The 10,942-nt window shown below is 41.7% G+C and overlaps 1 protein-coding gene across 1 annotated transcript; it reads right to left on the bottom strand.

Moving 5' to 3' along the window:
• Positions 1–772: 772 nt before the first annotated feature.
• Positions 773–8,026, bottom strand: LOC137872340 (adhesion G-protein coupled receptor G2-like). Its single transcript, XM_068710538.1, has 14 exons — positions 7,931–8,026; positions 7,476–7,641; positions 7,315–7,390; positions 6,942–7,083; positions 6,463–6,582; positions 5,247–5,360; positions 5,092–5,137; positions 4,902–4,996; positions 4,243–4,361; positions 3,702–3,970; positions 3,045–3,141; positions 2,618–2,747; positions 2,181–2,337; positions 773–1,305 (listed from the first exon to the last, which is right to left on the bottom strand). The coding sequence occupies exons 2-14, from the start codon at positions 7,639–7,641 to the stop codon at positions 1,217–1,219; spliced, it is 1,620 nt and encodes a 539-aa protein (XP_068566639.1). The 5' UTR covers positions 7,931–8,026; the 3' UTR covers positions 773–1,216.
• Positions 8,027–10,942: the final 2,916 nt, after the last annotated feature.

Raw genomic sequence — 10,942 nt, forward strand, 5'->3', positions numbered from 1 at the left:
ACGTCACAGTCTAAATTCCACTGCTGCAGTAAAGCAGGTCTGTCAACAGAGATGTGCCATCACGTACATTAATAACCATTGAAGACTGTTCCAGGTGTACTCATGTGTCAGCCTTTCATGATTTAATAAAAACAAAACATTATACGTTACACACATGCTGACATTGAGAAAAACATGAACCGAGTTTAATATGCCAAAATACAATATGCAATAGATATGAAGTCAGGAGGCTGTATACTCTCAGAGAATCTATGTCTCGCTCACAGCACCCCAGTCAATGCCAGATCAGACCCAGATCAGATCAGACCCAGATCAGGTCAGACCCAGATCAGATCAGACCCAGATCAGGTCAGACCCAGATCAGATCAGACCCAGATCAGGTCAGACCCAGATCAGACCCAGATCAGATCAGATCCAGATCAGGTCAGACCCAGATCAGATCAGACCCAGATCAGTTCAGACCCAGATCAGATCAGACCCAGATCAGATCAGACCCAGATGAGGTCAGACCCAGATCAGGTCTGGACACCATGCAGAAAAGGGGATGTGTGCCCTGCAGACGAGTCCTTGGTGCTTCCTTAACAGACGTTCTGGGATCTTCTCACTAACTGCACCGTTCTCTCTTGAAACATTCACTAAAAGGAGTGAGATGGAACCATCCTGTCTGTACCTTAAAGGGATAGTTCGGATCTTTTGAAGTGGGGTTGTATGAGGTGCTTATCCATAGTCAGTGTATTACCAAGATGGCGGTCAGCACGCCCCCCCCCCCCCCCCTCCCGTTTGGAAATACAGACAGGAGCACCGGACTCCTTTGACAGAAACAGTCATTTTTACCTCATACAACCCCACTTAACCAGAAATCTGTACTGTCCCTTTAAGGATGGTCATGACTAGAATCTGCATAATAAATCTACTGGTTTATACTGGTAAACCCCAAACACCAGAGTATGACAATAGTATAAAATATCACTGTGAGTTGCTAAAAATATTTAACATTTATTATCAGTCTCCTGCACGAGTTAGCCGTAATGAGCACGCTTGCTTCTCTTGAACATGAAAACATTGTGATCTAAAGCAGAAATGATAACGGCAAACTTTACAGTGCTTCTGCATACATTTCCCCAACACACACACATGCACGCACGCATGTAAACACACACACACGCACACAAACACACACAAAGAGAAAACACGTGTGGGTGTGTCGGGTTGAGGCTCAGCTGTTGGTGCTGGGTGATACACTAGATGTCGTTGGTTTTCCGGCCTTTCTCAAAGACATCACGAACCACAGGAAGATGAAGAAACCTGAGTCAAAGGAGGGACGAGAGACGTGTTAGCGACTACAGGAGCATGCAAATCATGCAAATGCTCCTGATAAACATTCTAACTGTGCCACGTGATTGTTTCTCACTATGCAAATAGTCAGGCCGATATCCACCGCACATATTATCATGCACCGTTTGTGATCCTGACATTACAGCACTCTTGTCATTTTGTAAGAGGAATAAAAATCCTGTAATGTTGAAAATGCAGAGACTTTGAGCATTTATTGGGAAGCTATCGCTTGTGTTAATGCCAGAAACCCTTTAAAACCACTATTTGTTCATAGTTTTTTGTAGTTTTGACTATTTTCCACCGGATTGAAACACGTTCTCATGTTTGCCCTGTGGGGTGCATGCTATTCTCCTGGTTTCCTATCCATCAAAATACTTTTTTTTTTGGCTAATCATTGACATATCCCAGACTGTGGTTAAAAGATTTAACTCAGTGAAAGTGGAAAATAATGTTAACATAGTATTTTTATGGCAGTTTTGGGAGGGGGACATTTGACATGCACAAAAAATAAAAATACATAAAAAAAAAAATCCCCATAGCATTTAGTAGAGAGACGATAATTGAATTGTTGTGTTTTCTTTCTTCATAACAACAGCACCATTATGCACAAATACTGTTTATACTGTATGGAATGTCATTAAGTTTTTGACGTAAACCTTTTTGTGCGAAGTTCACCAAGTTAAAAAATATATGTATTAATATAAAGACTATAAAGCAATGTTCAGCTGTCTATACTGTCTGCATAAACAACTGAAATATGCAGCCAATAAGCCTTTCTCTCGTTTCTACAGTACAGCATCGCCACATAGCACACGGCTGAATGGGAGGAGGCAGGTTGTGCCGACCTTGCAGCGGGTTCAGGATGCAGAAGAGGTAGAGGCCCGGAGTGGTCAGGTAGCCGAACGAGAAGAAGACCAGGCCCCAGGTGATGCCGAGCAGGGTGGTGACTCCCAGCAGGGTACAGACGCCCCGCCTGGCTCTGTTAACGTCGCTCTTCCCAAACTGACACGCAGAAATATTGTGTAAAAATGACGCACTCGCAGGTCACAGACATTCAGAAACTACCAAGCTAGAGACTGTGACACGTATTTGTATGTTGTCTGGTATTGTGACAGCGACACATGAGTGTAGAGCTGGAGCTCTGTTACTCTTGATCCGTGAATACAGGATCACCTCGTTGTTGGTTTTGGCTTCATGGTGTATGTTGACAGATGAAATATAAAGAGCATCACCATACAAAGACAAGAACAGCAGAATGCAAAGAGCTCAGATTGACTCGAACCTCTCCGCTCTGGGGGAAACCCACGATGTGTCTGACCGCCACCACCAACATGATCATGTTGAAGGCGAACACCAGGCCAAACGCTCCCACTGTGGTCACCATCTTCACCGTGCTGTTGACTATGTAGCACCTACAGAGAGACAGAGAGCACGGATAACGACGCTGAACAAATCCAACAGGAGTTCTGTGATAAATATGTCAATTCAGGCGACGAAAGATTCAACAATATGTGAGTAAATATGTGCTGAAGCCAACATATTATGTTCTGTTCGTCACACAGAGTGTGTCAGTACAGCTGTTCCTTTCCTTTCATTTATAACATCAGTTGTTACCGCGAATGCGGTTTGAAATACACAGGATGGCCTGTCTGTTAATTGTTAGTCTAGATTGTACATGCTTGCAAATGTATTTCCTGCTTGTCCCTTACACTGCGGTGCTGTTGGGGTTGGACGAGTCCAGAGAGTCGCGTCCGTACGAGCCTCTGTCGATGGCGACCACCAGGGACACGATGACCGCAGGGACCCCTGAAACACAAGGAAGGATCCGGGCAACGAGGCCTTCACTGAGGGGGCAGGGATGGAAAGTAACTAAGTATACTTACTCAATAAGTACTGTACTTTAGTACAATCTTGAAGTACTTATACTTTACTTGAGCGTTTGCATTTCTTGCCGCTCTATACTTCTATTCCATTTGAGAGGCAAGTATTTTACGATTTACTCCACTTTTATATGTATTTGATAACTTTAGTTTGATAGAAAACATAATCAACGAATACATTTTGATGTATTACTATGGATAAAGATGGCAGCTAAGCCATATATACTGTATATGTATTACTATTTATACTGCTAGCTTAACTGCCATCTTTATTAATTCTGAAATAGACCATTCTGCATAATAAGTACTCTCACCTTTGGTGCTTTACGTACATTTTGATGCTATTACTTTTAATAGTAAATTTACTTTTATTTAAGCAAAATGCAAGTATTTCTGCACTGTGGTACACTTCTACTTAAGCACAAGATCTGAGTACTTCTTCCACCACCGCTGCATTTGCTGACTGGCCTTGGTGACTCCACTCACCCCATCCCACCAAGCTGAGTTTGAGCAGGTATCTCCTGATGTAGATGTTGAAGACTCGGACTAGGAGAAGGTAGAGGTGGAACCCCTCCAGGGCCATCCAGCTGAAAGTGGCCAGCAGGGAGTAGTGAAGAGAGAGAGCCATGTAGAGGCAAAGCCCGGTGGAGGACAGCGTTGCCACCCACTGGCTGGGGAGGAGGTGCAGGTTGAGGAGGATCAGGGCAATGGCCAGGTTGATGTGGACCTTCATGGAGACATCTGCTCTCATTTTTCTGTCAGACGGAGGAGAATCGAGCCGTCGTGAGTGTTAAATCATGTGCACATTTCACTTAAGGTGAGACTGAATGTGATGATGAGTTGCATTTTAAACTAATAGAAAGAAGAGAGGAAACAAATCAGGCAACACATGGAGAGAGAGAGGCGTTAAGGCAGGACAGCAAGAAAAAGAGAGCAAGTGAAGGGAGCAAGGACAGAAGGGGACGCCGCTGTTCTCAAAAATACGTCAGAGGATGGATTGAAGGTAAATCTGAGGAGAATAAATGACCTATTTGTGATGAAGAGCAGAACGGCGATGACCAGGGCAAACAGAGACAGACTGCAGCCAATCAGAGTGATGTATGTCAGAATCTGCTGGTGTTCAGGTGAGAGGTCAGGAGAAGACACCTGAGGAGGGAAGGCACGGGACATTTTGTCTTTTTACTTCATTACCTTTATTTGATAGAGAAGATTATTACATTGTTACAAAGGGAATTACTCTCACGCACATAATGTAAATGACCTCACCAGCTTTATTAACAGCACCTTGTGTTATTTCATCATTGTGTTAATGTATCAATGATATTACAATATCTATAATCTAACATGTGCATAAAGAATGCTTCTGCATGAGCTGCGTCAATATACCAGGACACTTTGCGCTTCCCATTTTTAGGACGCGTAGAGTTTGATTTTTCTTTTCTTTTTTTTTTGACTTTTGTGCCAATTAGTCCTCAATGCACCTTTGAGGGAAATGTTCGGGCAAGCCGTGGCGGCCGCGTGGTCGGGGAGGCCGTGCTAAAAGGCTCTCCACTGCTTCTCACAGCTACACCTGCTTTTAACAGATTTCATGGATTCACGGCCCAGTTGTGAACATGCAGTCTCAACTATTAACTTGGTCGTCTCTATGCAAGTGTTCCTCGTAAAGGCGAAGAAGGTCCAGCCTACCACGAGCACGCCGAAGTATGTGAGGTGATCGCAGCAGCAGGTGAGGGTGCTCTGACCCCGCTCCCACTGGGTTTGGCAGCCGTCGCTGCTAAATCCTGACGATAAAACAACAACACACCGACAGATAACCGGCCGCAATGAATCCAACTCATAACCCTCATAACAGAAAAACTCATTTATTCGTACTCACCCTCTGTTGAAAAGTTCAAGTACACACATCTGGGCTCTTGGGTATCCTGTGACACAACAATAGACTAGCTTCACATCAGGGTTTACGTTGTCCGTATGTTCAAATGTTTTACTTTTGTTGGGATGAAGATACAAATGGAAGGAAGTTGTTGTTACATTTAAGTGAAGATTCACCGTGATGGTGACACACTCCTGCAGTCCTGAAACAAGCTTGCCCCGCACACTCAGGCCAACCAGTCTGTCCTCGTATAAGACGCCTCCCAATGCGGTCTACATGGTCAACATACAGTCACTCAGTTAGTTTAGACAAGACAATTCAAATGTGATCAGTGTCCTGAAGCGCTCGCTGCTTTGTATTATCGGTCTATCAGTACCGGTGTACCAGCTTTGCTATGGTTTGCACGTTACTGCAGAGAGCAATAGTGAAGTGAACTACTTCTACTTCAGAAGCACGTTCATTACCCGCGAGTGATTTGCTGTCAGATTGCGTTTGTATTTTGTCAGAAATGCACATCTCTTCCTCTTTTTGTGTAGGATTTCTGCCAGTGTGTTCATCAGACCTTTTTGAAAGCCACACCTGTACTTCGTCACTACAATATGTTTTCCAGTTATGTGTAAAAGCAGCGCTAGAGTGCCCTCTCTTAATGCCATATTATCTAAATTTGGCCCAAAGAATTAAAACCAGGCTGAACATCGAAACAGCAAATGTTCCCAGAAATGTAATGTAGAGTTGTTGTAGTAGCTTTACTAGCTTGGTACTATTTGAAAAAATGTAACTATTGAAATACAGCAAAGCTGGCTGCCATGAAGGAAGTTTTGCAAGGTGTTCCTCTTTTTATCAACTGATCCCAAACCTTCTTGTCTTCACAACCTGAGTCTAGTATTAAAATACTTCTAGCCATTATTGTTATGATAACATCATTTTACTCAATAGCTTGAGTTAATATACTTTGTGTGTTAATTAACTTAAACAAGAGATCGGGCTGCTTCTTAATAAAACCCAATAATCAACTACTTCTTAATATGAGTATGATAACAATGATGGACATGCATGAAATGTCCACTGTAAGTTTCCACTGTACTCCAGAACTGCAGGCCCTCACAAGTATGGCATGAGCTGCAGGTCAAAGTTGAACCAAGGGAGTAGCTGTGCAAAGACTTATGGATAATTTGGGTCCCTTGGTTTTCACTTAAAAAGTGTTGCCCTGCACTGAGCTTTATTCATTGAACCAATAATCTTAATTGGGCTGAAACATGCAAAATCAGGAGTGGTCCTTTGACTTAAATTTACAATGTAAACACAATACAAAATGATTATATCCTCAGATTGTCTCCTACAGAGTTCCCTTTTTAAAAAAGTCTAGTCTCTGACCTCGTTTGCTTCGGACCAGGTAAGCAGGCAGAACACAATGCTGTTGTTTGATCCGGCATCCAACTCTTTCGGCAGTCGGACCGTCACTTTGCTGTTGTTGACGGCCCTGTCTGCCGTTATCTATATCAGAGGCGCAGAAGCAAAGACAGGGAAACCCTCCATGTTAATACTTGTAACAGAACGATGTAACTCCCACATAAACATCGGTTCCTTATCGCAGAAGTGACACGAGAGTAAACAAATAAAACGCTGTGGTAGCGACCTGTCAATAACCAGGTGGCCCCGCCCTAAAGCATCCCCTGCTTTATGGTGTGTTTGACTCTAAATGGACCATCATGTACTAAATGAACATCATGCTGTATTGAAGAAGACTGTAAACTAGAGATTGAGACCATAAACTCATGTTAACAGTGTTTACTGAGGGAGATATTTCAGTCTGGATATTGCCATCCCTAGGGCCATGCTACTTGCATCCTTACCTCTGTGTCACTAGCATGTATTTCAAGGCCTTTGAAGGGGCCATCCGGTCTGTGCAGGAGGATCAAATAACGGCCCTGGGACAAGACTGTAGTATCAGTCACCTCTGTTTCCTCTAGAACCTGTTCTAGGTTCTCTATGGCTCTTGTGGAAAAGGACAGGAAATTACAAACATATACATCATTCTCATTTATAACTCTTTTCCTTAAACCAAATAATTAATTATGAACCACTGCATGCCTTAACCCAAACCCTTTGCAAATTCTCCATATTTGCCCTGTTTCTTCTAACCCTGTACAACAAACACAGACGCTCACATAACCAAGAACCAACAGATATAACATGCATTCTTTTGTACACAATTAAAATGTTTACTTGATAGCATTGTGATAGTTTCCATTTTCCAAAATGTTGTTTGTTTCTTCCATACACTTTCTAGAGTCCAGAAGAGCTGTAGGGTCAACAAATGATTTATTGATATTCACGATATACACAAATAGTATATTTAATAAAAAACATATATTGTAGTATCTCACCTCGATTCAACACCCTTCTGCGACAATTCTGACAGGGTGAACCTCGTTTGTAAAGCTGACCTAAACCTTGTTTGTGACCCTTACATAAGCATGGTTTGTGACCCTTACATAACCATGGATTTGCACAAGTGAACAGGACCAGCCAACAGAGGAGCCACCACTCCATCTTGTGAAGAGGATTCAGAAAAGAAACAGACATATGTCATACATGTATGGTAAAAAGATAAACATGTCCTTGGACCTCTCTCTCTCTCATGTCATGTATTGAAGCCCTACACACATACACAGAGGGAAGTACAAACACAATCTTCCACCATATTCATTGATCTTAACTGGCACTACAACAAGTATCTTTACATTAATTTCCATACAGTTAGTTAAGTAACCAATAAATATTACTTGGGCCTAATATCAGCATCAATATAGATAGCTAAGAAAATCTAAACACAGCCTACCTTTTTTATGTTGCTGAGTGTACAAATAATTTTGTCTGAAGACGCAGACGAGTACAGCTGATGTGACAACAGCAAAAAAGCAAGTGAGGAAACCTGCTGAAGTCACAGAGCTTCGTGGGAAGTGACAAAAAAACAAAACATGTAAATGACATAAAAAAAAAGAGGAAGCAGCAACAGTCATAAAGCTAAAAACATCTGTATCCTTCCTTCTGTCTGTTAGCAGATGCAAATTGTACCCATGTCTGTTCTCTTTGTCCATCACGCAGTACTTTTTCTCACACATTTCCTCATGTATGTTAACACTGTCACCACTGAATGTGGGCATCAAACTCTGCACTTACTCTCTGTACACACATCAAGCACTGACTTTTTAGAAGCTGGTTTACCGTGAACATAGCAGTTGATTGGTTAATATATGCTGCACGTCACTTAGTTTGTGGGTGTATGTCCCTACTCCCACCAGCAGAGGGGAGTAGCACATCAAGAAACAAGCGAAACAAGGCGTGGAGCGTTGGAACCAAGCATTAAATCCTCCAATTTGTATATGTTGTGAATTGCAAAACATGTATAACTGGAACAAATATTTAAATTTAGTTTTTCCTGGTAGTTTGCATTTCAAATGAAACCCTTTTTCATTTCAAATGAAAACCATCTGCATTGTCAGTCATGCTCTCATTCCTCTCTTCTGTGACATTCAATGGAGCATATAGCACATTCTAAATGAACTAAATCAAAAAAGAATAATTATATGACTAAATTGTGTAAAAAATATATCAATGAATGAACAATTACTGATCATCCATCATTAATACTCAATTCATTACTATCAAATATGTAATAATTGATTGATTTATTCATTATTTCATTGTAGACATTTATATTTCTCAATGCATTCCTTCAAAGGTTTATGTTTCATTCAGCCATTTCCTTTCATTCAGCCATTTCCCCCCGATAACACACCACACGTCAAGTGTCATTTTCATAACACCACTTTTAATAATGACACATTATCATGACAGACGTGTTGTCACCGCCGCCCCACCTTTCAGCCAATCAGTGCCGTCTGCCTCTTTTCCTGAAGGCTTGGAAGGAACTGCTACCAAATGTAGCCAGTTAGCTCCTGTTAGCGAGCGAGCAACAGCTATGCTAAAGCTATTCTAAATCAGCCACGTGTTGGTTTATAAAAGATGTCAGTCTCCATGTCTCTGTGTGTGTAACTGTGCTTAATTACATCAGCAGCTAGTTTATGGAGTCAAAAGGACTGTGACATTGTCGTTGCTCCCGCTAACACGTGCTAACTGTATTAATTCTGTTAGCGGTCGCTGAGCTTTGCTAGCCGAGGAAAAGATCATGAAAAGTGATATGATGAAATATAAAGTGACGCTATCGTCAAATGAGCAGATCATTATTTCACAGATCAATTGTTGCGCTAACGTATTTTCCACAATGTATTCATATGATTATTTATTTCATAATGTTTAATGATTTATTGAATGTTGAACACTTTGGAGCTCCAGGAGCATTTCACTTGAGGAGGAAGAGATGGTGTTTGCTGTTAGGAGCTGGTATTGTAATCATAGGAACGTGAGGCCACCTGTTTAATTCTTGAGACATAGTGTGTGTATGGGGGTGTGCATGCCTTCCATGGCTATGTGTGTTAGTGTGTGTGTGTGTGTGTGTGTGTGTGTTACACATTATGCTTTATCCATTAGCAGGTTTACTGGATGGGCATGCAGGTGGCCTTTCTACCAGGTGGCCCCTGTACAGCATAGTGCCAACAAAACAGACTAGACTAGTCTTGTTCAGAAAAGAATAGAACAAAACAAAAGGGAGCATAAAAGAACACATTGCAGCTGGTTACACACATTTCTCATTAGCCTTCTAAGTTTACTTTTTCAAAAAAAAATGTACGCAGTCGGCACAACAGTGAATAACTTTTTCATTGACCACATGTTTCAAATTTCATGAATGGTTTTCTCACTCAAACTCATCCACCAAAGCTGTAGCTAATGTATTTATGGTCCATTTAGCGTTTTAATAACACAAAATGACAACGACATAAATGTAAAATAGACTGTGATTTGCTACCTTCCAGGACATTACAACTTTAAATTGGACCGTAGAACACGACAGTGCCTTTTTTCATTCTTGCGTGACATCTGTGGAAGACTTTCCTAACAGTGCCGCGGGTGAGAAAATGGGGGACAAGACAGGACATAAGGAGGACGCAAGGTGTGATGTGGAAGACAACTTGTGGCCAAATGCACAAGACAGGGTTGACTAGCGCTGTCACATATATCTGTAGCTGTGACACGAGTGTAGGGTGAATAAAGGCATGTTTATTATGTATTGCATTACTGAATTCATTTACAATAGTTTTAGGAAGATACAGCCTACTGAAGCATATTGTACTGAAAGGTAATCCATGCAATAAACACAACGGTGATACTTATTGGAACGCTACTGGTTATTGGGAGACAAATATCAGTGTTTGCTTACTAAGGAAAACAAAGCAATAAAAACGCTACAAACATCTATCAGGAAGGGGATTTCCCCACGTTTGCTTGGTTGATGACGACAGTTGAGATCAGCGGTATGTAGGAAAGGGCTGACTGATGTTAGCCTCTGGGGGTTTGATCCTACCTGAGACAAACGCATCATACACTGCTCACCTGGATACAAAGAGACCAGTGAAGCGATGTGACTCACACGCATGCAGGTGCTGATCCTCGTGACTAACTGGAAAAGCCTGGGTGATTAAAACACACTCTTTATTTGTCAGTTAATGTAGCATTTCTTTTTTCTTTCTTTTTTTTATCGTCAGCAAAAAGGCCATGCATTATACAATGGGGATTTCCAAGGAGCACAAGCTCTGCACTTTTTGGCAAAATGTTTGCTTGATCTGCTGCTTTTGTCCTCCATCCCAAGTGGAATGACTTGAAAAATGTGAGGTTTTTGTTTTCATTTGACAGACTGTTAAAACACTGTAATCCACCGCATGAACTGAGGCTC

This window comes from Cebidichthys violaceus, unplaced genomic scaffold (assembly GCF_023349555.1).
Source record: "Cebidichthys violaceus isolate CVI_PGR_0920_01 unplaced genomic scaffold, fCebVio1.0.p SCAF_16, whole genome shotgun sequence".
Classification (NCBI taxonomy): Eukaryota; Metazoa; Chordata; class Actinopteri; order Perciformes; family Stichaeidae; genus Cebidichthys; species Cebidichthys violaceus.